Source organism: Dermacentor variabilis, chromosome 7 (assembly GCF_050947875.1).
Source record: "Dermacentor variabilis isolate Ectoservices chromosome 7, ASM5094787v1, whole genome shotgun sequence".
Lineage (NCBI taxonomy): Eukaryota > Metazoa > Arthropoda > Arachnida > Ixodida > Ixodidae > Dermacentor > Dermacentor variabilis.
Window position 1 is genome coordinate 107088233 of NC_134574.1, and position 27724 is coordinate 107115956.

General features: G+C 47.6%; 1 protein-coding gene across 3 annotated transcripts in view; it reads right to left on the reverse strand.

Annotated features, from left to right (window-relative positions):
• Snap25 (Synaptosomal-associated protein 25kDa) overlaps nt 1–27724 on the reverse strand; it is a 328534-nt gene that overhangs the window by 201789 nt on the left and 99021 nt on the right. For all 3 annotated transcript variants that reach the window (XM_075698967.1, XM_075698968.1, XM_075698966.1), the window contains exon 2: nt 27227–27349. In XM_075698967.1, the coding sequence (XP_075555082.1) occupies nt 27227–27310 (84 nt within the window). In that variant the 5' untranslated portion in view covers nt 27311–27349. The remainder of the gene's footprint in view (nt 1–27226; nt 27350–27724) is intronic.

Consider the following 27724-nt stretch of genomic DNA (forward strand, 5'->3'; position numbering starts at 1 on the left):
TCGATTCGCTAGATAGGAGGGGGAGACAGCGGGAGGAAGGCCGTAGGAGCTGGTCCTGCAGGCGGTGGGAATTGAGGCCCGCGCGCAAGCGCCCTCTCGCGAGCGTTCTAGCCAGGGCGCGGTGGCACGTGGAGCAACGCGGCTAGAACAGCAGGGAACTGGCAACACGCCGCTGAAGTTCAGGAATGCTAGGCGGGCACGGGTCTCGTAAAAAAAGGGGGCAGCAGGGGGGGGGGCCGGCGCTGTCGGTTCGGATGGAGGCCCGGAGAGAAGGTCAATGCGGAGCTCTCTGCGGTCGGGCAAAAGGGGGCACGAGACATAAAAAGGCCCGATGCGTGGAGGTCGTAGAAAAAAAAAAGAAGCAAGCAATGCAGAAGAACAGAGAGAGAGAGAGAGAGAGAGAGAGAGAGAGAGAAAAGAGACAGGAGGAAGAACCGAAGGAAAGACAGAATGATAGAATGCAGAGACAAAGAGAGAAGAAAGGAGAGAGGCAGGAAGGTTAACTAGAAGGGAATATCCGGTTTGCTACTCTACGCCGGAGAGAGAGGGGAAGGGGAGGTAAAGTGATATCAAAGCAGAGAGAAAGAAAGGCAGCACACATGGTATGAAGGTGGATGGAGGCAGAGTTGGGGGCAGAAGATAAGCAAAAAGGGCATGAAGAAATCGCTGACGCGAATGATAACGAGTTCCGAGGAGCAAGATGGAGAGGGTCAACTAATGGAACAGAAAATAACAAGGGATTCAGAAACAGAAAGACAGGCGAAGGAGGCGAATATGAAAGAAAGGATAGGCGAAGGCGAGAAAGACAAATGTTTGGCGCAAAACAAAGCAACACCCGGGAGAACAAGCAACTCCGGAAGAATGTGGGAAATAAAAGACAACGGGAATACACGGAACATGAGATCTCCGAGGCTTTTTGGGGAAATATCAGAAAGGCGCGAGGAAGCGAGGTCGCGAAGAAAAAGAAATTGTTCACCTAAAGCATGTCCTCAATGAGGACAACATGGAGCTTGCGGGAAAGAAGGATGAAAAAAATAAAAAGGAAGGAAGTCTGCCAGAGCACCCGCAAGCCGGCGTTACAGCGTTCGCTGGGCACGGAGGATTCGCTCTGAAAAGCCGCAACGAAAAGGTCGTGTTTATTTTGATGTGCCACCAGATTTGTCGCGTAATGAGCAGCACACGTGAAGCACGTGCCAACCGGAATGGTAGTAAATAAAAAGTAACCACGCAATACGGCGTCAGTACACCGTAAACGGCATCAACGCGTTGTGAAGTGCCTCCATAAATGTATTCAGGCCAATGTGGGCTTCCCTCGGGTTTCTCAATTACATCTCTTTCCATCTGAGACGCGAAGTCCGGCAATCATGTTTATTTATTTTCTATACTCGGCAGCGTTTTGGAAAGGCTTACAGACCGACCGAAGGAAGACGCTACGGAAAGACCCGGTTTGTGAACCAGTAGAACTAAACGCAGCTAACTGGACAGGAAAGTGGAACCGTGCATATGTTGTCGACGCAAACGGACAGAAAAGCAGCTTGTACATTTGCGTGTAGTTTTACAAAAGAATTATTGAACGTTTAGAGAAGCAGTTTACAAGGCGCCTCATGACTAAAGTTTAAATTTTTGTTTTGTCCAATTCTGTCTCGTCATTTTAAAGCATCGCTGCAAGAAAGCTCACTTCGCTTCCATACTAGCTGCGTTTTTAGTTCAAAGCAAATCGAAGTCTCTTTTCAAGTTTCGGAACTAAGTCGCTAGAGAAACATGGCCACCCTGAAACAAGGCGCCTACCAAACCAGTTCCGATGCAGCTGATCACGTGCTCATTTATCAAATCCACAAGTTTCTATTCGTAATAACGTGGAATCGAGAAGCATTCACGCAACCACTTACAAAAAGCATAAGAACACAACAAACTAAGTCTTAGCCACAAATCATTTTGACGTTTCGTAAATTATATAAAAACATTTCTGTGACACTAAGACAAGGCATTAAAACGTCACTGCGTTATAGCAACGAGAAACATAGCTATCCGTGTTATGTCTTTAAACAACTTGAATTAAAAGACGTCGTTTCAAACAGCGCCTAGGCCACGTCGTTAAAAACCAAAAGCGCGAAGAAAAGCGGCTTGTCTATTGTTAAATTTAGGATACCACTGAAACCGCAACAGCAGAACACTGTCGGCTTCATAGGGAACAAAAGGGGCGAATAATGCCGCCGCAGGCGCAATATGTGAACAGGGAACAAAGCAAGAAAAAAAATCGACGCAGAAGGAGTTTTCTCTATTACCCATTTCTGTGAATCGACCAGTGGCGAGCACTTCTACCGTCAGGCGCACGCAAAAGACATCGCGTGATTCGTGCAGCAGCCGGAATGCTATAATGCGAAGCAAAGTAAAACACACACACATACATTCGGCCAGTCGGTAAGTCAGTCGATGGTAAAGTAAGGTTCCGGGATGCCATCGCCTGCTCACAGGATCAACAATACCAAAAGCAACACAAGAACTCATCCAGGCCACGAAGGAAACAGGCGCTAACGGGCGCGTAGCGATAATGCACAGTGCATTCAAAGGAGGCGAAAAAAATGTACTGATGGAAGAGCGCGACACAAAGAGCAAGAAATTCCATTATGGGAGTGCCAAAAAAGCATCAGTGGTAAGGATAAAAGCCTATTGTGAGTGTTGTGAATAGGTCGGGAGACGGGGTGGGGGAGGAGGGGGGTATGCGATTTACGCGAACACACAATACGTAAGGCTGCGAATTCGTAAATAACACCCAAATGATGACACTAAAGAAGCTAAAGTGCAATAATAAGAGAATGAAGCCCGAGTTTCGAAAATGGAAGCCCTCCGCATGAAGCCCTTATTTACCCTCCACAATCTGCGAGCGTGCGACGCACAACAGACAGCGCCGATCCTGTAAAGGGTGCACCTCCACGCTAACCTCCACAATGCGGTGAAGCACCCCGGCGACTGGCTTCGATCGATGAAGTATCACAACGTGTAAAGTGTCGAATAACAAAACAAAACACTACCAGCACCAGTATTCGTGCGCATTTATTGCAATATCGGATGTCTATTCGAGAGAGAAAACCTTAATAAACTATCTTGTAAAGCGCGCTCCACCACGCGAACATTCAGAGCGTGGTGCAACATCCCGGCGATTGGCTTCGGTCAGTGAAGCATCAGTGTGTAAGGTGTCGAATAATAAAACAACACATTCCCAACACTAGCACACACGTATTTATTTCAATCTCGAATGTATATTCAAGAGACGAAAGCTTAATAAGCTATCCTGAGAAAGTTGCTTCTCCACACTCCATTGGCAATGCCAACAAGCCCAACGTCGGCAGCTTTCGTTTGACAACGATAAGTGCATGCACGTTATACGTGGCGGAAATGGGTACAAAAATAAGAATTTTCTGGGCGTTGGCTAACGCAGCGTCAAAAGTCCTCACCACCTGTACAACTCCATCGCTATACTTCTGCAATATTACGGCAATGAGTAATAAACGAATGCCAGGCCACAAAAGCCTGTAGTACGGTAACTAGCTGGGCGAGTTGGCACATCTGCATTATTATTACTTACAGCGCGCACTGAAAACAGGGACAAAGAAAAGAGAGACTCGTGTTTCGTTTCCCTTCTTCGTCCGTGTTTGAAGTACGGGCTGTAAAAGTAATAATAATAACACTAAAGGCTCTATCGAAGCTTTCGAAGACAAACTCGACAATATACCCCGCGTGCGATGAGCGAAGGAGTCACTCCGAAAAATAGAGAGCAAAGGAGGACGGGAGGTGGAGAACACGAAACGGAATGTCTAGATAGTCGCAGACAAAACGATGCGGCGTGCTCTTGCATTGATTTGACAGGTAGTAGAATGCTAAGCACGTGCAGGCAGAAAAGAATATATAAATATATCGACGCAGATAATAAATACGCCGGCTGCCGTCCAGTGCGCGACATGCACGATCAATCGAGGCTAGTTCCGTCACATCGTCGTGTCTGTATGTGGTGCAAGGTCTCCGCCTTTCTGGCCCGATCACCTGTTCTCTAGGTCACCATCGCTTTCTCTCTCTCTCTCTTCTCACTCCCTTTCTCAAGGCAGCGCCATCTCTGGTTCAGCGGACCATACCTATCCGAACGAGAACTACTGGTCAAGCGCCTTGCGCACCGGCGCGAGAAGCTAAAACGTGCCGGGAAACGTTAACGGCCGGAAGGCAAGTCGGCTGAACCGTCGATCGGGGCGGCGGGGAGGCGGGGGGAGGGAGGGAGGCTAGCGCGCGCCAGAGGTTCGACCAGTGGTCATCGACCGTCGTCGCTAGCGTGTCCCGCTGCCGCCATTATCGACCCTTCCGAACATCGTCGCCGACAAAAAAGAAGACATGGCGCAGAAAGAAAAGTGACAGACACAGTGAGCGAGAACTCGGCTTCCCTAACGAACACTGCGGGGCCGAGAACATGTATGAAGCAAGCACACAACAGAGCGCACGCCCCCGACAGCTGACACGATGGACACGCGAAGCGGCGTCGTGGTCGTTGTTGTTCAAAGCGCTGGGCTCGGGTAACGATCCGGCGCTGGCCGTCGTCTTTCAGTCAAGGGGGCACGCTTTACTTGATTCACCCACCCGTCTCGGGTGGCTAAGTGGAACCGGAACAAATAGCCCGCTTTGCTCAGAAAGACGCACGAAAGGAATTGATCTCGCAGACGCACGAGCAAAGAAAAATTATAACGAGAAAAAATAAATACAAGAATACGTACATGTACAGGCGGGGCAGGATCGTTCGCCTCCTGTGTCTACATTTCTCTTCAAATCTTGCGCACGTAAGACTGTGTGCGCAAGCTAGGGTCAACAATTAGCCTACCTCTCTGTTTCGACCGAGGAATTGGTCTTTCGAGTACCTCCGTTTGCTTAGCCGTAACAATGCCAAACTCTCTAGCTCTCACTTCCTCCAATCGTCGTAAATCAGCCCCGACTACAACACATTAATCACCAGAGTTCAGTTTTCCCGCTAAGTCAACCTTCGATCAGAGTAACAACTGGAACATCGACTTCGTTCTTTCTTTTCTCTTCTTTTAGTGTAGTAACTATAACGTGTTGCTATGCATTATTTATAGGCTTCGTATTTTTAAACCTTACAATAATGACAACGATTAAAGCTGCAAGAAGAAGTTGCTATTGCAACAGTTTAGAAAAATAGTGGCGATTTAGTGCCAAATGCGAGAGAAATGCGTGAACCTTATGTTGCACCTCTTTGACGTCCTGGATCCATGATTCAAACCGCGTTCATCATATTGCAATATGTTATTCAGGAGATCACTCGACTGACGTCCTGCCTCTTCAAGCAGCGAAGTGCAATTGACGGTGGTCTGGAGCAGATCACCGTCAGTTGCGCTATTACGTATGTATGTATGTATGTATGTACGTATGTAAGTATGTACGTATGTATGTACGTATGTAAGTATGTACGTATGTATGTACGTATGTATGTACGTATGTATGTACGTATGTATGTACGTATGTATGTATGTATGTATGCATGTATGCATGCATGTATGCATGCATGTATGCATGTATGCATGTATGTATGCATGTATGCATGTACGTACGTACGTACGCACGCATGCATGCAAGTCCCGTCTGCTATGCTCTTCCTACCAGTACGACACAGCCCCTGACACGATTAAATCGGCGCAAGCTTCCCGGCTTATTGGAGAAAGCACGAGCGTGTGCCCCTGGCTTGCGTCCTTTTCCATTTTATTAGCGTGTGCTGCTCTAGTGCGCATGCACTGGAAAATAATGAACGAAACGTGCAGAGCCACAGTGCAACTGTGGTTCTGCACGTTTATCAAGAGGAGATTATCAACTTTTCGATGTAGTGTCAAAAGTGGCGCAAACTTCCACTGAGTTAAACGCTACACGAGCGCTCTCATGACCGTGGGAGGAGCCTAGCAGACGAAACTTGTGCTTCGAGTAAACTTTGTGCGCATGCGCTAGTCTTGCTGACATCGTCGCTTCGCGCCGTTAGAAGGCGCTGACCGGCCAGCTAGCCGGTCAGTCAGTCAGTCGACGCTCGCGCGGTAGCGATAAAGAATAGGCCGACTGTACGTAACACACACACACACACACACACACACACACACACACCATATATATATATATATATATATATATATATATATATATATATATATATATATATATATATATATATATATATATATATATGACCACGCAAATGCGTATAAATAAATGTTTTCCTACCTTTGTTCAAAATTTTGTGTCACCTCTGTGCCGTATGCTAAACAGCTGCGCTGGTCATCCACTTTCACAGAGTGGAATGGCTGATAATTTTTTTTCCCAATTTGACACTCCTAATACGAACGCACTAATATGCCTTGCAACGACCTCAAAATGCTCAGGGATCCAGCCTTTTGCGGCTTGACTGGTACAATTCCCTCCAACCAATGAGTCCCGTGTACGCGATAGAAACTGCTTATTTAATTTATTCTAATGCTTCATTTCTGCTTTTAAACTAAGCAAAGCTCAACGACGTGCAGTGTACTGACGTAAGCTTGCTAACGCTGCGGATATATAATACGATGTAAACATCATTTTAGATTATTGGCGAGAGCGACTGTTTATTATTCGAAAACTACACGAAAATTATTCTATATCTGATTCCATTCACTTCTGGCAATATGTCATTCGTATTCAATTTGGTCTCAAACAATCACGATTTGCACATCGGTAGAAGCCAGTGACCTGTGTAAAAGGTTCGCCGCTGCCATGAACAAACACAAAACAACGCTCAACGAAACTGGTTTCTACGACAGGCAATTTCTGCCCGCGTCCACGCACAAGCACAAATTATTATTGTTGTTCTTGTCCTTGTTGTTCCTGTTGTTGTTGGTGAGCAATATCATTCGCCCCAGTTTTTTTTAATTATTTCACATTTAACAAGGTTTTCTTTCGTGGAGCAAGAGTTGACTAACCAGTCCCGGCAACTTCGTTAAATCGACGTTTCACTGCACACAGAATATGTCTTTCAGTTCTCATTATTATGGCTGACATTTAAGCAGTGCTCGAAGCGTACCCTCACTCCTTTCATATGTTTCTGGGCATCCCCTCACCAAACGAACAAACTTCCAAAGCCGACCCTTAAACAAAAGTGTCGCAAGAGGTCGGTTCACTCCTACGACCCCAGTTTCTCCAGCACTGGCTCTTTTCCTGAAAAGCGCCCAGCCCCATTCGTTTCACTGCCATTTTCCCCCCGCTCCTCGCATTTAGAAGCGAAACACCACCTACGTCCTCCTTACGCACACATAAATCCCGCACACTGAAATCGTAAAGAGTGTAAAGAACCGACTCCACTCGTCCTTCGAACACAGATCCAAAAAAAAAAAAAAAACGAGCAAGAGAGGACACGCCCATAAGACGACATGGAAGAAACAGAAGACAAAAAAAAAAAAAAAAAGCGCAAGTAGCGGTTGAGTTCGCTGTCGGCCCGTTCTGCGGCGATGTGTCAGAAAAAAAGCTTACGTCACGCCAGATCTCACATTTCCCACGCAAGACGGCGCCTTTCGGGTAGAGACGGGACAACGCAGATATTTCACGCCCTTTTATGCATACACGCATATTTTTCTTTGTCGCGTCGTCTACATATTTTGCTAGGTCAATAAAAGAAACAACAAAACAAAAAAGCCTCGCGGGACCTCAAATTAAAGCCGGGAAACGGGACCCGTCGCATGAAGAAACACGAGATCCCTCCGAAAGCAGAGCTTACAGATGGTCGTTAGTAAACACGTACTGTCGACTTTATTTACTCGAGGCACGCGAAGGAAGGCGCGTACTGTTTTCCTTACAGCCCGCCTATAACCTATTACTGAAGGAACTGAAGAGGGAGACGCCCAGTGCCATAGCAAAATGTTTCCTCTCCGTGATAAGTTTCCACGGTAAAAGCAACGAGGCTAAACAAAATGTGCGTAGGTGAACCCATCGTCCCAGTGCACTAACTTTCTCGAGTCGCTTTCTCGCGGTAAGCACTACGATAATGAGGTCGCGTCGTCCAAGCAAACGACGCGAACTCGTTTCCAGACTGTTTATTCGGGCCACTGAGCCCCGCAGATGTGCACCCTTTTGCCATCATGTACCGGCATTTTCCCTTTCCAGCTTCACTCGTGCGCTCTTCTCTCCTGTAATGTCTTAACACGGAGCAAAAGAAAAAAGAAACCAAAGAAAAGAAAGAAAAAGAGAAAAGCGTTATAATCCCTTTAGTGAATTGTTTCCGATTGACGTTTTCGAACTGGGAGGCAGCGCGCTCGTTTTACACGCTCGTGACGTGGCACCACCTCCTCCCCATTGGCTGCGCCGTCACGTGGCCAATGACGCAAGCACTAGGCCACACCTTCAGTCAGCCAGAACCGCGGAGCCGTCGTGGCGTCGGTGAGGCGTGCTCGTCTCGCACCCCGCAGTCCCGGGCTCGATTAGCACCCAGACCCGAAATGCACCGGATTTCCTTTTCGAAGGCATTATTAGACCTTGTGTACCGAAACCTCGCAGGGAGATCTGAAGCGAATGAGAACATTTTTGACGCGTTTTTACTCTTTGCACGTCCAATTCTGACACCATCGCACGGTCACGACGACGACGACGGATGTTCGTGTAATGGGGCGTATAATCCTTTCGCATTAAAAACGCGACCCTAGACGATGCGGACCACAGAGGGTCTCTTCCGAAATATTCCGGGCAACGACGAAGGCGCAGCTTATGCAAAGCTGATCTATTAAAGGGGTCCAGTGCGATGCTCGAGAGTCCCTCCGCCCCCTCCAACACACGCACACACACAGAGACCAAGGTTTACGAGTTTCCCAAAAGGCGAGCGTCAGCAGGTCGGAATTGAGCAAGCGGCCACGCAGAGCGGACGCCGAGACCGCGGTGTACGCAACAGCAGTCGTCGGGCTTGCGAGAGAGTCGCTGCTGGAAAGGTCAGACGCGGCCGCTACCGCCGCAGACGTCTGGAGTTTAGACGCGGTTTAGAGGAACTCAAATCTTCTTATCTTACCACTACAAGAGCTTCTTCGCCACCGAGGGTTATATAGCTGAACCGCGCCCACTGAGAAACCTTTTCTCGATGTCTTGTCGAGTTGCTGCGGCTTCGCGAGCGCTTGCATCACTCGGCACTGATCGTCTGGCTAATCCTCGTTAGCGGCGTCAATGCGCCTACTCATGGCGACGGCGGCGTTACACTTCCGATAACCTTGACACTGTAGTCCGAACTTTGTGGGAGTTTATTAGTTACGACAGCTGCAGGACGACCGAAGGAGGTAGGTTCACTGCTCTTCTCTATAGCCTCGCACACTGCGATGGAAATTAATTGGCCCACCGGATGCTCAACCGGGCCCTCGAGGCAACGCGCAACTTGATCAAACCGCTGAAATTACTCGGTACGCGAAGCATTAAGCATGAAATGCTTCCGGCTCCCGTTGTCGGCGACCTTCAACAGACCTCGAGCCAAAAGCCAGAGCCGTTATCCGGGCACTCAAACCAGAACATCCAGGCAAGTTGCGAGAACGAGATCATCCAGGCAACCAGACAAGACAGCATCACATACTCAAGTTACTTCCGAAACAAGTTATAAAAAATATTGCTTCAGAGTTCTTCCTACTGTTTGTTCACAATAACACTCATGCTGCTAACTTCTAGTACACTGAAGTTTTATTTGTCATTTCCGATAGCGACGCTCAAAAGGCAGATACAGGGCATTATAACACTCGATTTTCATCTTTTGGCGCCTGTACGCTGTTCAACGCCAGCGGTCCGTGAGGTCCGCGGCGTTGACGCTACCGGCGGCGCCGGTAGCGTCCGGCGTACCGTGGATGGCCGTTTGACCGAGACGAGACTTGCAATGAGGTCCTGTCTGCGACTGAAAACTATCGCGTCCGTATGGACCAGCGCATAGTATGGCGTTGTGCGGTGTGGTGTGGTGGGGTGTGCCGTTGCCAACATGCACTAAACCCATTTTAAGATTGTGGCTAGTATCATCTTCAAACAATCTGCTTTTCCGTTAGCCATTGCATGCCCACACCTACCCTCGATTACGGGAGAGCCAGCATTTTTTTTTTAAATTCATAATGACGAGTTCCACCGACAGCAATGATATATTATACAAGAATTAAAATATTCGTTACAAATGATTTTCTATCATGTCGTTTTCCGCTGTTTTCTGGCCCTGTTGAATAAAATATCTTCAGCCTGAATTATGGACCGAGTTCGGCTTCCATAACGGCTGCACGCTCTGATCAGATAGTCTCCGTCGACGTTGGGCAGTGCTTTTTCAATAGCAGTATTCAACAACTTTTCAGCATAATGTGGTTCTTTGTTCCTATCCCCTTAGAGTGATGCTATGAACACATAGCAGCACAGCAGCTTTGTAGTGAGAACTTGACGCCACATTGAAGGTATGGCATGGCCACGAAGTTTACAGCCAGTCAATCTTGGATCGGGCAGCCCCCGTGAGGGCAAGTAAAAACTAATTGCTTCGGAGTGGCGCATAACTAAATCGTGCGTTGAAAGCTTGTCTGCTGACTCTGCCACTTTCCACTCGGTAACGGCAATAATTGGTCTTTCAGTGTTCGGACTCACCATGGCCTCCATGTCATTAAAAAAAAAAACTCAACCACCTGAATGGCGTCTGACCATAGGCAGCGCTTGTTTCTCTTTGTCACGGGTGCGAATTGGCTATCAACTCTCGTCTCTTTCCCTGAAAGCGAAGGATTTCGCAAAATTTGGGAAGGCGGCGATCTCGAACTTGCTGTTCCGCGCGTAGGGTGACATTATAGGACAGCGCACGGCCTTAGATTCTGCGTCAGACCGGAATGTGATAACATGGAATAAATGCGCCGGGTAGGTCGCAGAGGGGTTCGCGAAGACGAAGTTAAGCGCCCAGACGAACAGAATGGGGACGGTCCAATAGCGATTCGAAATCAAGCTGCCAAATAACTCGCGAACCCGGTAGACCGCGGGGCGAGGAAACAAGCGCACAGCACGGACACTCGGTTCTTACGCGCCCCGTCTGCATTCAGCTAGCATTGGTTAAACTTGAAATACAGCAACGTCTTTGAAGATAGTGTAAGTTCTTTCTCTTTTTTTGTCAAAGTCCCTCGCGTACATTTAAAGAATATTGCTAGGGAGTGTTTACAAGGCATTGAATAAGAATAGTAATTGGCGTATAAGACTGGGTAGGGAGAAATCATGTGTTCTTTTTTTTTTTCCTTGAAAGATATAAATCAAGACGAATGTTAAACTTACAGTGATCTTTACGGGTCAGTATTTAAAAACAAATGCGCATACGGCAGAACCGCTCGTAAAGGCAGGTCCTGGCCAAGTGTGATGTTGAAGATGTTATTAGCGCAGGCGGCCCCGCCAAACGGCAAATAGCTCTTGCGCACGGGAAGTTTCGCGACGATTTCTCTACCTGCCCTCCCCCTTCTCCTCCCCCGTATTCTAGAACGTTCTCTCCAATCTGCACTCCACCTCGATTTGAGAAAGTGCACAGCAGCGCCACCCTTAATTCGGACAGAAGCGCTCACAGCTCTTCATTGTCGCTTCACGGCAATTCTCAAGAAGTGTCACATATTTATTGTTTTTTGTTTTTTCAGCCGATTGAGTGGAGGAACTCGGTTGAGTGGTGGAAGAGCTATCGACTGAAGGACCAGGGGAGTTCATCACCATGTTCCTAACGAAGGAAAGGAGAAATTGCAAAGGGCAATGCGCTCACGCTCGAACACCGCGCAAAAAAAAAAAAGAACGTTAGGGCGCTAGAACACGAAGGCGAGATAAGCGGATGTAACAATTATCGGCCCCCCCGCCACGCACGTTGGGTCCTACCACGCAAGGCACGTCGCAGATGACCCTCTGCGCGGCGCAGTTTCCAGACCCAGGGTCGATACGGACCCGAGCGCGTCGCACCCAAACGCGGGTCCGCCAATGTATATCCCGAAGGCACGTCCCTTCCGAGAATCACAGCGCATAACGCAACAGTTAAAAAACAACTGCCAGCTTTAACGCGTAACACAATATTTAAAAAGAAGGAAAGAAGAAGCACGGGACCATTTATCACGCCCGCGAAAACGCACCTTCATCTCGACCACTGACCACCGACTGCGATCAACTCGTGTCCACTTCTGGGAGGAATAACGAATCCTGGAAGGCCGACGCCCGGGGGCGTTATCTATTTCAGGCATGGTACAGGCGCGGCGCCGCTGCTAGTGGGAACGCGAAGCCGATGACATCACTGCGCTATGTGCCCAACCAGCGACGCCTCGTGAAGACCTGCGGCGCAGGCGTAATCAAAGCGATTGGCGAAAAGCCCGGGGAGTCGTCTGCTACAGCGAGTCCTCTGCCAAGACTTCACGCGGCGCCGGGGGGTGGCGCTCCGCGCAGCGCTACCACGCGCTCTCGTGTTCCCGCTAGCAGTGGTCGCGTCTGTACATGCACAGGCAGGGTTAAAGCATTACGCTATTGCGGAATCTGCGAAGAAGCAGAATATTTTCCGAGCCCGGGCGGGCAGCCCGGATTTCAAGTGGGTTAGGCGTATTACGGCGTACGCGACCAACATAATGTTGCACTGTTTGGATACCTTTAATCTACGACCGGGTTGACGCTCGACTGCTTCCCAGAAACCGCAAGCGGTCAGGTTTTTCAGCCTACCTGCACATTCATCACGAGTGCGCAAATAAAACACCGACTGGCACACTTCGAAAAACGACCCACCCCGCCTTCTACACGCAAGCGCAAACACGATCTTGCAAGTGGGACAGCTACCATTACGGGTGCCAGATAGCAATGTCGTTTTTTTTTTTTCTCCATCAAGAAAAGTTAGCGTAGGTAGACCAAATGGAGAACATTAATAACTGCCCCGAGCGCTATCGGCAAATATTACCGCTCCGAGTTTGAATTCTCTCGTTCGGTTTTCATTTCGCACACAACGTGTCCACGTGCCTCACATTGGGACGACTGAACCGTCGAGATGCATTCTCCATAAACGTGAAACGGGTCGCTGTAAAATATTAGGAACACAATAGGGGCTTCGGAGTCCCGCGCTGATTCGCAATTACAACGTGTCAATATACACCGAGCTGAGGCAATCTTCAACTCATTATCTATGCCCTTTCTAGTTTAAAAAAAAAAAAGTGAATGAAAGACCGCGTTTTTGCCGCACTTCGGCAAGTTCAAATGCGGTACCGAGCTCGGCGTAACGTCTCGCTATATGTAACGTTTATTACCATATCCTTATTACCATTACCACAACAGGGACCACTACATTGAGGTGCTACGCGCTGGGAGGTTTATTTCGGCTTCGTTATCGACGTACCACCTGCCGTTGACCGACGCCTGATGGTCCGATGTGTGGTGGCATGCGGAGTACGCGGCGTCGTAAAAAAAAGGTCGCCGCACATATCCGGAAGGACGAGGTGCTTGAGTTGACGTTCACTTTGTATATGAGTAATATAAGAACAGTGCAATGGCACAAAGCACTGGTGCAACAGTTGCACTATTAACTCGCTCGACAGTAAGCTGAGCGGCGTACGTGCATCCGATTGCACTGCGGAAAGGTGACGGCACACGTCTTCTTAAAAAAAATGCAATCTTCCTGAAACGGTTAAGTAAATTGTGTGTATACAACTAAGCCACAGCGCGTACAATTATCTTTACGTTCATCTTATGCAACGTGTAATCTCAATGTCCATGTGCCGCGCAGGTTACAACTCTAATACCATGCAATGTGGAACAAAAAAGAAAAAAAAACTAATCACGGACTATCTTTGATGTGATTTCTACCAGTTACGAAATGATACGACTTCTATCAACTGGTAGACTAGGTATACGAGAAATAATAAACATGAACACACATATACCGTTATAGTTACCGTAGTCTTCTTGTGTAGACGCAACTTCTGAACATTCCGTTCATTGGTGAGATGATAGAAACATTGAACGTAGCGCGGAATGTAAACGCAACCATCTGCTAACCAAAAACAATACCACAAGTGGTTTTAGCATGAAGAGTAATGCAAGACTCCGATATGGGGCGGGGGGGGGGGGGGGGTGTCACGCGGCGCACCGCCAAGTTTGACGAAAAGTTAGGCGCGTTGCTCTGCGTCACTGCTGTTAGTATTCGTTCTTGCGTCAGAAGTCCCTCACCCCAATAACCAGTGCATCTACTTGTAACAATTATTTCGGTTGTTCTCGCGATATAACGCACCAACTATAGTTAGGAGGTCACTATTCTTAACCAATTTGTTTTTGCGATTACGACGACTCACCTGATATTGCATAAACATTTACGCAACGGGAGCAAACTTGTATCGTTCTTTTTTTTTTCCTGCAATGTTCGCGCCGCGTTTTTAGAAAAGGAAGAAATTGGGGGCCTTAAGAACAGTAAGTCATATTTCGCGACTGAAGGGGATAATAAAAAAAATGCGTCTCTACGCTACGACTTCCATCAGGGTGAAAAGCTCTGCCGGCTGCAAACTCAGCTGCAGCCTCGTCTGAGCATTCCGGCAAAACACGAAAAAAAAACGCCGAAGCGAAGGAGCGGTGGCGGCGAGGGAACAAATCCAAACACGACTATAACCTTGAACCGACAGCGAGTGGCCGACGCTGCAGACGACGACGTGTATACGCAGAAGGGGGAGGGGGAGGGGGGGGGCAGAATTTCGGTTAAGGGCACCAAACCGAAAAAAAGACGATTCTAAACCACGGCGGAGAGCGCGAGTTCGTGCCGACGCATGCCTCAATGCAAGCGCGAGCAAACAATGCCTGCGAAAAAGCACGGCAATGTTTACCTTCCGCGTCGCTGCTCCGGCAGACTTAAGCTTCGCCACCAGAGAGGGAGCGGGTGAGATACAGAAAAAAACAAAAAACAAACACAGACGTCGGAGATAACGCGAACTTCCGAGAGCAGCTTAGGGTGTGATGCGCCGCAGTTAAATCCAATACAAACGAAGTAACGGTAATATGCGAGAGACACTGGGACACAGGCGGCTTTAAAAAGGAAGAGGATATCTCTTGCGGTAACAACCGGTTTTCCTTTCCCTTTCTTCCTATTTGTTTTATCTTTCGCTGTTTGCGTTGCGGGTAAGACTAAAATAAACGGGGAAAGAAAGGCAGCTATGAGGGAGACAGGATGAAGTCTGTTTACGCCTATGACGCGCTTCAAAGAGTCTTAGAGGGGATATTGCGGGATTCCCGGGAATATTTTTTTTTCTCCCTTTTTATCTCCCTCTGTCTCTTGCTGCATCCAACACTCATCTGGCCTCCCGAATTGAGACGTCGGTGGCTGTTGAAAATACGAAGCCTTGCTACACTAATCCCCCCAAAAGAACATTATACCTTTCCGTTATTCTTCTATCCAACAATAGTCGTCTAAATTTAAAAAAAAGCAAATTCCGTGTCTGTACGTTCCAGAACCCCAATACGATTGTCAGGTGCACCCTAGTGCAGGACTCCGGATTAAATTCCACCACCTGGGGTTCTTTAACGCGGAGCCAAATCAAAGTGCGCGAGCTTTTTTTTTTTTGCATTTCGCATTCACTTTTGAAACACGTTCGCGGCGACCGGGTGCCGAACCCTTGACATCCTGCTCAGCAGCGCGACGTGACCCCCATGTAGACAGCTATACATAGAACACATAGAGAAATATGTACAACCGCCTATACATGGCGCACCATCACGAGGTCGGAGGCGCCATTCTTGGCGACGACGGCCCCACTTCTACGCAGGGCGGAGCACACACACACACAAAAAAAAAAGCGAGAGAGAAATAAATAAAAAGAAAATAACGCTTATGTGCTGTGTTTTCAGTGCACGTAAAAGAACTCCGGTGTGTTAAAAATTATCGCGGAGCACCGCACCTCGGCGTCCGTCGTAATCCAGTGCGCGTTTTCGGGACGTTGAACCGCACAGTTACATTATTTTAGATATACTATAACAATCGTAAATGTTTCTTTCTGCCTCAAAGAGAAATACCGTTTCCATAACAAAAGCGATGAAATGCCATTTAAGTTATAATTTAATGATGTTATTAATTACATTGTAATCGGTGTGATAAGCTACCCACAACTGAAAACTCGCTCCGGCGAATAAAAAACAGTGCGATAGGCTATGATTCATGTTTACCGTGCCTAAATAAGAATTTTATGGTAACAGAACTGCCCAGCGTATCTGATATACATTGGACATTACAGAGTTAACTATTGAAGAAACACCTGCGCGTTTATTTTCTTCTCATTTATTTTCTGAGATTTTTCACAACACGTTCCGAAATGACCGAGATGTTCCCGCTTTTTGAAGCACGGTGACACCACAATGCAGAACAAGAAGCAGAAGCAAAACCTCGGAGCGCTCATTGAAGAGCGCCTTAAGGTACAATGAAGCAGTTGACAGGAAATAATAAAACAATAAAATGAATAAAAATAAAGTAACTAAATGAACTAGAAAAAAAATGATGGCAAACCTACATGTAGACCGACGGCAGAAACTTTCCACAACGCCGATATTCTTCATTTAAAAAAAAAAGGAAAAAGGAAACCGCGGAAGTACAAGCAAGGTTTGGGTACGGGCTAGTTGGTATTCCATGGTATCAATCGTCACTTACGGCGCATACATAGACGAGGAACAAAAAGGACGACCAAGACAACGACTGTCACTTACAGCGCATACATAGACGAGGAACAAAAAGGACGACCAAGACTTCTTCTTGTCCCTCGTCTACGTATGCGCTGTAAGTGACGATTGATGCCATGGAAGTACAAGTTCGGAATCTCGCAAACTTACCTCGCAGTAAATCAACAATGTTCAGCAGCAAGCGAAGATAGCAAAAATAAAAACAAAAAAAGTAAAGCGAAAAAACAAAAGCGACAGGTAGAAAGGAGGTGACATTTGCAAAGGCAGCAATGACATCCGTGTAATGCAAATATATATATATATATGCTACGGCTTGGAAGCGTGAAGAGGATCCAGCACCGAATGACACAACCTCCGTGAACTTTATGGGGCTCGTAAGAAGAAGAAAAACAAAGAGCAGCGTTAAAGCAACATAGACGTGTCCTCATTCACCTGCTTGTCCAGAGAGGCAGAACAGCGTGGCGGAATATATATATATATATATATATATATATATATATATATATATATATATATATATATATATATATATATATATATATATATATATATATCTTGCGAGAGCCTTGACACTTGCCCATATATCTGGCTTCTTTCATGAGTTATATTACACATGCGAAGACAGCGTTCGCTGTATCAGAAAAAGGTGATACTGGAGCTTTTCTTTAGCTCATTCATCTTGGCGTCGGTGTTAGGCAAGCCTTTCCATAAAGCTAGAGGCGCACCCGGTTCTAAGCACTACTCCGAAAGTTGTGCGGGTATGCATACGGATATCCGTTTCAATAGGTATACTGCATCGACTCGAATATCCCGTCTTCTTCAAAGCAGCGCCTATACAGAACTACAAATTTAACAGAAATAAATTGTAGCGACCCTAACGAAGAACCATAAGCGAAAAAAAAATTCCAGCGTCAACTCGCGCTTCCGGCAACACACCTGGATGTGATGGTGAAGGGATGAAGGAACATTTTCTTTCTTCTCTTTTAATCCTACGTATACTTTCTTGCATACCAGCTTTATTTTCAGCAATTTTCCACTCGGCGCTCGCGAAAACCGTCACAATTTGCATGCGTAGTCGATTACCTTCACCGCATCTACCACCACCTGTTTTTCAGTGCACAGAATGAAAAGATACAGGGCCTTTTTTGCCGATTCTTCCATCACAGCCATATTATAATACCTGTATACGAAATGACTCTGACGCTCCCGCTATCCTTTCAGCAGCTTGATATCTGGCTTGCGACACCTCCGGCAGTTGCCACGCGCATTCCTTAGAGTTTTAGTATAGCGTAAAATCCTTGCGTTAGCGTTAGCGTGCGACGCAACGCTAACGCAAAGAAAGACTGCACTGCGCGGCACAAGGTAGTGTTTTAGAATAGCGGAACGGAGAAAAGCGTTAACGCAAACAAATACAGTGCCATCTAGATGTAAAAACACAAAGTACTGGAAAGCCAAATCCACACGAAATGTCGAGCTTATCCAATGCGGAATCCGCAAGTGTGTCCCTAAGTCAAGCTAATCGAAAGCCACAGTCGCTGCGTTAATTACGCATGTGGGTGTTTGGTTTGAGCGTTGTTTTGTCGAGAGTCGCGAAACACACCGATTATTCTTGGCATGCCACGATCGAGTGTTCTGTGGGACTCATATTACGTGTCCTTTTTAAGTTGGGATGACATAGACGCCCTCATGCTTCGGGAATGAGTGCGACCGCGCAGGTTATACGTGTCCTCAAGATCCACTCAACGTCGAAGCTATACCGGAGGGGACGTTTCGCCGGCAATTTCGCTTCCAGAAAGCGGATTTCCCACTTCTTTCCAATTTTTTGCAACGGACGCCCACCTTGACGTCCATCCGGATGGGTTCAAGGCGAAAATCTCCTTCACGAGGTTCATATCGTCGTCGTTGGTAAAACGCACACGCATTGTGACCACAGCACCGACCACACTACTGTGTTTTGCCGCGGAAAACATGACAGGCAACGGCTTCACATGCGGCTTTACACCAAGCGAACGAGCGAAATACACTTGGGCGCCATCTCGAGGCGGATACAGCAAACATGAGCAAACATTAGCAAACCCTCTAGTTAAGCCTACTGCCCGGCTAATCGAGGACGTATATCGCAAACAACGCCCATTTGTCACCTGTGCGCCGCTGCCGAAGCATCATCACACAAATCTAAGGCGAACACGAGCATTAGTGGGGAAGGATAGAGCCTAGCAGTGCAGGCAGACGACTCGATAGATCCGAAGCGGGCCGCTCTCACTTCGACTGGCGCCGCCATCTTGCCGTACGTAAGGCTCCCCTTGCGTGCGTTAGCGTTCAACGCTAAATCCTGAAAATAGCGTACGTACGTAAGAGCTCCAGCAGGGTTTACGTATAGCGCATGCGCAGTGTGGTGCACGCAACGCTAACGCTAACTCTTTGCGTTTGCTGCTTTACGCTATACTAAAGCTGTCTCTTTTCCCCTTTTTATCTTTCTTTGTTTTTTCGTGAGGGGGGAGGGGGATGGAGGGAGTCCCCTCGCCAGCATTCGCCACACATACGAACAGTAAAAGCTCAATAACTTGAGTCCATTTTTTTATCGTCCTTTCGGCGGCTCGACTCACGCTCGGCTCAGACTCTATATACCGCCAAGCTTATTAGGTACGTGGGTGCAGCGCAGCTTCTGAATTCATCCCACGAAGGCCGGTTGTAAGCAGCAAAAAAAAATAAAAAATAAGGCGGAGAGGGGGGCACCTCCTACTCCGTTTCCACACAAGGACAGCGTAGAAAATACGTGTCCCGCTACCAAAGTCGAAACGACGAACGCCACGCCGTATACAGTGGACCGGGGCAGCGAATTTCGAGTTCCATCGACCGCCTGCAGAACAGACGACCCGCTCTCCAATTTCACCCGGAATCTCAAACAGAGGGAGAAAGAGGGAAGGAGGGAGGGAGGGGGGCCAATTGCCTACATACCATTCAACACAAATGCGTGCAGCGCTAAATGAAAGCACAGCTGTCGCAACTTATGCTGAAGCAGTACATATTTTTCTTCTTTTCTTTATTTTCATCAACTAAACCACTTCAAATTCGCCTGCCCAATACAAAGCGCAGCCGGATACACGTTACAGCATTTGCGATTTCTTTTTTTTTTTTTTTTTGCGTGGGGGAGAGATTTTGGAACAGCTAGCCGAACGTGCTAGGCGTTCCAAGAGCAATCGGAGTTAGCCACGCGATCCGAGTTTATTTTGGATATCGGTCGTACTCCCTGGTCGAAGGTGAGAGCGCCTCCGAGCGACCTAAGCAGCATGTGGCGCTCTGAATGAACCACGCGAATGTACTCCGAGCACTCGATTTCGTCGAGCCGAATGTAAACCGCCCCACGAGAGCGCTCGAAAGCGACCAGTCGAATGTGTCATAAGTGATATTGTGAAGCGGATGAAGACTAATTCAATATGGCCTGTAGCGGACAGCCCAATTTTGTGACGTGAGCTGCGTAGCCCGCAGAGGTGGATGCCGTTACTTCAACGACGAATCACCACGTGATGTTAGCCAATTACTAGCCTAACTGATCAACCGTAATTATCCACTTAACTTAAGAATGTCTTTAGACCTTGTCATGTTCATATGCTGCGGTATTTGCAATCACCTATATATATATATATATATATATATATATATTGATAGTTTTAATAAAGATCTAGTGGAGAGTTAGCGCTCGTCCTGTCTGCTTCTAGTCTTTGTCTGTGTCACTTCGCGCTACAATTGAAGATCATGTTATCGTACCAACTCACCCAACTTTCTGTCCTTTAACTTGTCTCAATCGCGAAACTGCAGCCGGCCAGTAATGAAGTCCGCACCATTAAGCAGAAACGTCTGCAGTTAGCACTTGTTCCGTGAATGTTCCAGGTAACACGTAAAAGCTCTTCCATATTTTAGAAGTGCCTACAAGACTACCATATAAATGCATTTTATAAAGGAAATGAACAATGAGCGGCGTATTTTTCACACCTCTCTATCCGTACCCTCGGACCCGAGTGGCCGACGGCAGGAACACGGGTACCCAGCAGCGCACATCATATGCCGTATATCATCGCCTAGTAGGTCGACAGAGGTGGCTTGGACTCTGAAGCCCCGTGTTCATTTATCCACTGAGCAAAATTAGCTTTATCTCACCCCCTCTCTCTCTCTCTCTCTCTCTCTCTCTCTCTCTCTCTCTCTCTCTCTCTCAACTGTGGTGGTGGCCGAATGCCTTTCAGTGGAGCCGACTGCAAGAACGATCGAACGGGATCCTGTAGCTATGAGGTCACCAACTCCATAGATGCGCAGTTCGACGCCACAACAACGAACTCGAAGTCAAATTCAAAGTAACAATGAGAGCCATACAGCCTGCTATGCTGCTTGGAGACGTGAAATCTCACCTCTTTTTTCTTTCTTTAGGGGGGGGGGGGGCGGCAAAGCTACCGACATCAGCCTCTGCGACAGCTGCGCGTTAATTCTGGCGAGCCAGAACCACGCGAGATGGGGTGGACGCCGGAGCGCTCGTCTTTCACCAAACAACGGGTACAGCCCCATAGCGAGTGCGGGCAACAGCCCCGGAAAACAAAGAAGACACCGTCTCGCTCCCCACCACTGGCTTGGCTATAGCTCGCTAAAACAAAGCGGCAGCGGCCATTTCCCGACCCAAATGAGCCGGCACTTGTAACGCCACACCTCGTCGCGCGCTACCAGACGATAAGGGTGAGAGAGGGAGAAAGAAGAGGGGGAAAAAAAAGGCTATAGGGGAACCCGCTCAAGCACGGCGAAAGACGCTGATTTCCCGTGCCGAACGATCGATCGATCGACGCACAGTGAACAACACGGTGCGCGGCAATACGATGCATACGCGTACTGTTCCGTCTCCCACGCAGAGCCAGAGAGCGAGCCGACGAGCGGTGTAATGAGGGGAAGCACCTCGGCAGCGAGCGGGCGCAGGAGCGATGTGCAAGACGTGCCGGGAATCGAGAGCACCGGAGATGCACCGTCCGTGAATACATACCGCCGCACGTAATGAGGAAGGCGGGACCGCGGGGTGGACGTCGCAGTGAGTGAGATGGGCGAATACGCCTTGTGCGCGCGGCGTAGCAGTGGGCTAGGGCAGGTCAACAGCTTCAGCGGAAGGGAGGAGTAACGCGGACGTTAGCTCGCTTCTTGACACGCGGGCGCGCTGCTCCTAACTAATCGCTCCCGCGCGCTGAAATGCGAAGGGGTTCCTTTCGACGGCGTACAGTGACCGCGACGTGTAAAGACTGCCAGAAAGGGAGGAGGAAAAAGGTAAACGTAGAAAAGTACGATTCGAACTCACAGAAAGGTTCTTACAGTAGAACTCTGCGTACGTGCGTATATGTCAGCCAATCATGATGTTCGCAGACCTGCCAACCTCAGAACTTAAAATATACTAGCGGCAAAAAAAAAAGAAAAGAAAAATAGAATGTGACGAAAAATATTTAAAGTTTGATTTCTCAAGAGGTTCATTATTAAAGATTCGTAGACTCTACCCTGTAGGAACGCTCGAGAGGCACTCTGCTCTACGGTCCCTTGCAAAACAAAAAAAATTAAGAAAAATCAGTTACTACATTCGACTGAATTTCAAAAGAAACCTTATAGAGGGCCACAAGAAAATGCAACAGAAACACAGCGATTAGTGTAAGGGGCCGCCAGCAAGAATGTTCTGCGCCACAAAAGTTTATGAATTGCATTTATGAGACATTCGCGTAACGGCGGTGCGGGTGACGCTACACATGTATCTACCGTTGACGTCGCTTATGCTCGGCTAGGTTCGCGTATTCTACCACTCCGAGAAGCAAGCAATTAAAGATCTGCAATAACCTAAGCAAAGCATTAATAAAAAAAAAATGACTGAAACAACCAATGTCAGCAAGTAAGCTGCGAACACGCTCTAACAATAGGGCACCATACGATAATGATCGCGAAGAGTGGCCGATACGTGTATTATGCAAATATTATTTGTGAATCATCAAAACTGAGAGCTGGGCGAGTTGGTGTGGTTCCATCTGAATCTCTTTCACTTCTCCATCCCAATACTTTCACTCCCCTTCCCTCTTCCCCAGTGCAGAGTAGCAGACTAGAGCGCACCAGCTCAGGTCGACCTCTCTGTCTTTCCTATCAATAAATTCTATTCTGTATTCTCTGTTCACTTCTACGTCTTTCGCGCACTTTTTCGTTAAGATTACTAGTGAAGGCGGCCGAACAACGAGAAAGGGGGCTTACGAAGGAAAATATTCGCAAATTCTGAGCCGTGCAAGCATAGATGCAGCTTATTATCGCAAAGCCGTACAACCACTGCGGATAAAGAACACACATTATCTTTTATTTTATTTGTTAAGGCGAAAGCCTTTCTAGGCTCAAGGTGAAGTTTGTGTCAGTGAAATTTTTGGAACGACTAAAATTGATCAGAAATGACTAAATATGCTTAGTAATGACCAGTAATCACTAATAACGACTGAAATGGCTTGTAATGACTACTAATGGCCATGACATGACCAACATGTCTAACGACGGCTTGTAATGACCACAGTTGGTTACAAATGTCTAAAAATGCTTAGCAGTGAGGAGTAATGACTAAAAGAAAGAAGAAGTTACCCATGTATACTATCGCTGCAATAATAAATTTACGAGTTCTGCCTAACCTCGACGTCACAAAAATTAGTGAGAACGCGACTTTCCTTGGCGAAGGTTGTCGTAACACAGTCCACACCAAACTATCCACGGAAGCGCTTGCGAACTGCGTGCTTTCACGCGTACTTTTAACTTTATATTACACCCGCTTCAAGAACAAGCGGAATGAAATCGCAGAATTTACGTTCGCGCTATAACCGCAGACAAAGAGAGAGAGATAGAAAGAGAGAGAGAGAGAGAGTGCTAGTTGAGCACGGTACGCACATATGCATCGTCTGCAATATCATGCGGATGAAGATTCCACTGAACAGGAACGCAAGATAGCACAATGGCAAAACATCGACTATTCCCAGTCTAAAAGAAAAAAAAAGTTGGCTATCATTAGAGCCTCAATTTATGACCGTGCACGAAACCGACATAGAAAAAAAAATCATGGATCTCTGCCTGCCGATTCTATAGGTTTTTATCATTGTTTCTTTTTCTATCTCACGATCAATAAATGCGTGCTAGATGGCACACATGATGGGATATGCACCGGCTTAAACGCAAGAAACCGCGACCATTAAAACGGCAAAATTGTAGCGCCACGCGCAGGATAATAATCATGGCAATAAAATTACCGAAGACAGGCGCGTGCTTCTGAACTCAAGGCAGCTTCCCTAATTCGAGTTCATGGCACGGGCAGCGGTGCGAAAATCGCGGGTTAGTTTCAGAACGGCCGCAGTTCTGAGCCATAACGGTAAATCCTCGAAGTGTGCGACGTACCGGGGTGCGAAAGCGGAATTGGCCGGGCGACTGCCAGCGTTAATGTTCGCACCGAACTTCCTGCTTTCGAGCAGAAGAGGCTTCGAGAGGCCATATTCGGCGGATCGATGGCAATGGCGCCGAAGGCTCTGGGATCGCCGGTTTTACGTTTATACCAGGACACGTTAGGCGAAGGTACTGTGTGCGATATATATTGGCTACAGACACCATGGATTTTGTGTATGGCTACCTGTAGACATTATGTGGCGAGGAAATTTTTTGTGAAGATCGAATATCTATTTAAGCATAACACAAACGTCTACATGGATCGGATGTAGTGTGCATATTACATTTCAAAAAATGCATTTGACGAAATTGATTATGGGTAGATTGAATAGGCTTCTCCTTGTCGCGCGCTTAATCGCTCACTTACTCACGAGTGAGTGAGTGAGTGAGTGAGTGAGTGAGTGAGTGAGTGAGTGAGTGAGTGAGTGAGTGAGTGAGTGAGTGAGTGAGTGAGTGAGTGAGTGAGTGAGTGAGTGAGTGAGTGAGTGAGTGAGCAGGATATTTCTATTGTCAATACATCGCAGTCTTGCCTACGTGAATCCTTTCGCTTCATATACAATTTCCGGTCGGTCTGGAATGGAGCCCTTATTCAGGGTCACAAACATTATTTCCAACGTAAAAAAAAAAAAAAACTTGGGAAACGCTTAACCGTCGCCTTTACGTGTTGAACGCGATAGCATTAAACGGTCCCTGGCTGCTTCTCACGCTTCCCGGCAACTGTATCTTATGCAGCCATAATATTTACTGGGAAACGCTTGCAGCGAACGCTTTGCACGAAGGCAAGCTTTCTGGTTCTTTCTTTATTTCCCCCGGCCCTCGGCGCAGTCGCTGCGCAGATGGTAGAAACGCGGTGCGCGGCGCTATGATTGGCAGAAAGCACGCGGCAAACGCTGCTCTGTGATTGGTAGAAACGCGCCGTGCGCCACGCTGTGATTGGTAGACACGTTTCGCTCACGGTCAACTAACGCTCAACGCCGCGCTCCTCACTCACTGCGCAACAGCGCCCTTAAAGCTATCGTTTTCACAATGGTTTATAAAAGCTATGACCTCCGAAAGCCTAGCTCGGCATACCGCTGTAATGAATGATAGTGACCCACTTAACTACCACCCCCTCCCCTCAGCGTACTTAACAAATTCTGCAGTGCTCAAGAACAGATACAAATATTGCAGGTGCGAGGTACATCTCTTTAAACCAGCCGGCCGCTTTAAGGGAACAGTGGTCGCATGAAACAATCCGCCTGTACAAGATTCCTCGTGGTCAAGCCGAGCCAGTTCCGTGTTATCGTTCGGAAAGGCAAATCCGCTTCTTCAAGTATCATTCTGCTGCTCTGCAAGCAGGTTCCTTTCTTCCATGGATGAAGAAAGGGCGCCTAATGCGGGCGCTCTCAAATTCCGTCACAATGTCCAATTTCGCCATGTTTTCATTTTCAGGCACTCAGAGATGGCGTGGCCGCCCTGTGAACCAATCAGAGCGATCAAGATGGCGAATTTCACAATACGGCGGGCCTTGGCAACGTCCAGAATGCATAGCGCTCGAATTGTAGGGCACAATAGGTCGAGACGAAAGCGAAAAGGAACACGAAGGGAACGAATGTTCACATGAGGGTGAAGGACTGACGATAACCTACATCAGCGGACAACTACGCATGTGAACGTGCGTCATGTTTTTTTTTTTTCGTCGACAGAGGTTTTAAGAAAAATCATCGCAATTGCGTGGACGCTCCTTCTCTGCGTCTCGCATCGGCCTTCCTGGTCAACAGATTCTTCAACGGTTTATTAACAAAGGATGAAGAAAGACGTAGGTGAAGTTTCGCGAGTCTCTTCTTTCCGGCCTTTTGTCCATAACTGCCCAACTTAGCGTCATATTGGATGAGAGCTTTCAACACGATTGGAAACAATACTTGTATGTTCGCGGTTAAAGGCTTTAATCTGTGTAATAAGTTGTTTTTATTTATTTACAACAATTTTTTTATTTTCCTGCATAACACCGCCCAGGAGTACAGGACTAAACGCACCTGATTAGGTGTGCACGGAAGGGCAACCTTGATGCCACACACGCCTGCAATTTACAGGCCTCCTACATGTTTGCAAACAAAACTCTCTGACGTCACTCCCGCGCTGTTGCGTAGGCAAAAAAAAAAAAAAAGCCTCCGCTGATCAATGCGGTGATCTAACGCATACAGACACACTGAGTTGCGGATATCATAGCTTAGTAATCTGATTTCTTACGCACTCGATTCATATCAACGCTAAAGCTTTGACGAAATGTAGCGATAAATTTGCGGAGTGCAGCATTTTACAGGCAGCAACAACTACCGCCTCGAAAGTGGTGGTAAGCATCAGAGTTCCTTGATACCGCTTGTCTCCTTTTATGAGGGCGCCGATACATTCTTCCCAATTAATTTAACAGAGCGGAAGACTGAAAAACAAAAGGGAAGGAAGAAGTACCTGCCGGTCAAGCGGACAGCAGTGAATTCACGTTAATATTGCGGATCTTTGAGGAACTCATTCGGTCAACCAATCTTTGAGCACTGAGGGCAACGAAGCCGGAACACTGAGGTGTCGCCATAAAAAATGAGGTCGTCGGTAAGAAAAACCGCGAAGGGAACAGATGCGCTATTCATAACAGCGTCAAATTCTTTCAAGTTGTCGAATTCAGCCACGTTGGCGCTTTAAGCCAATCAGAGCAAGCGTACGTAGTCGCCTTTTCGGTCAACCAGAACTGACAAGACGGCAACGTCTTCCATTATGGCCGAGTTCAACAGCGTCCGAAATGGGTAGCCTCCAAAATATTACGACCACAACATGCTTCCAGCTCCCTGCAAACGCTTCCTGCGCATGCCGCAAGCAAAAGCATGGACTTCGAGATCTGTATCCGTTACTCAGAAGGAGCTGTCCCTTGGGTGCGGATTTGGACACCGCCTACACAGCACGCGAAATGGCAGACGTGCCGGGGAGGAGACGTCCACGGTGAGCTGAAACCAAGAAACGACTGACTGGGCGCCTGAAAGAGAGACGCGGGGAGGGAAAAAAACAAAACACCACAAGCGGGTGCAGTGTGCGCACTCACCTCGTCCGTAGTCTGGTTCATCTTGAGCTGGATCATCTCCAGCTCACTGCGGTTCGTAGGGGCGTCTTGCACGGCGGCCGCCATTGCTCTGCTTTAGCTCCGCGCTGGGGCCGAGGACCGCCACTGCGCATGCGTGAAAAGAAAAGAAAGAGACTGCGTCACTACTGAGGCGTCGTAAGGCACGGCACAACAATGGCACTGGAGAGCGCAGCATGCCACAGCATCGGCGGAAGCACGCGCGAGTTAAAATGCGCGAAAGAGGACCGAAAACAAAAGCTTACAAAAGAGCCGAGGTGAAACGGAAGATAGAGATTAAAAGAAAAAAAAAAGAATAGACAGGGAGGTTAACCAGATAATAATTCCGGTTGGCTACCCTGTACTAGGGAAGGGGAAAAGAGGTGTCAGATGCGAGAGGATGGTAGTAGAGAAGGTGCGGAAGAACCGGGGCGTGATGTTGTTGCGGTACCTTCCACTCGAGTCGGTGCCATTCTTATGATC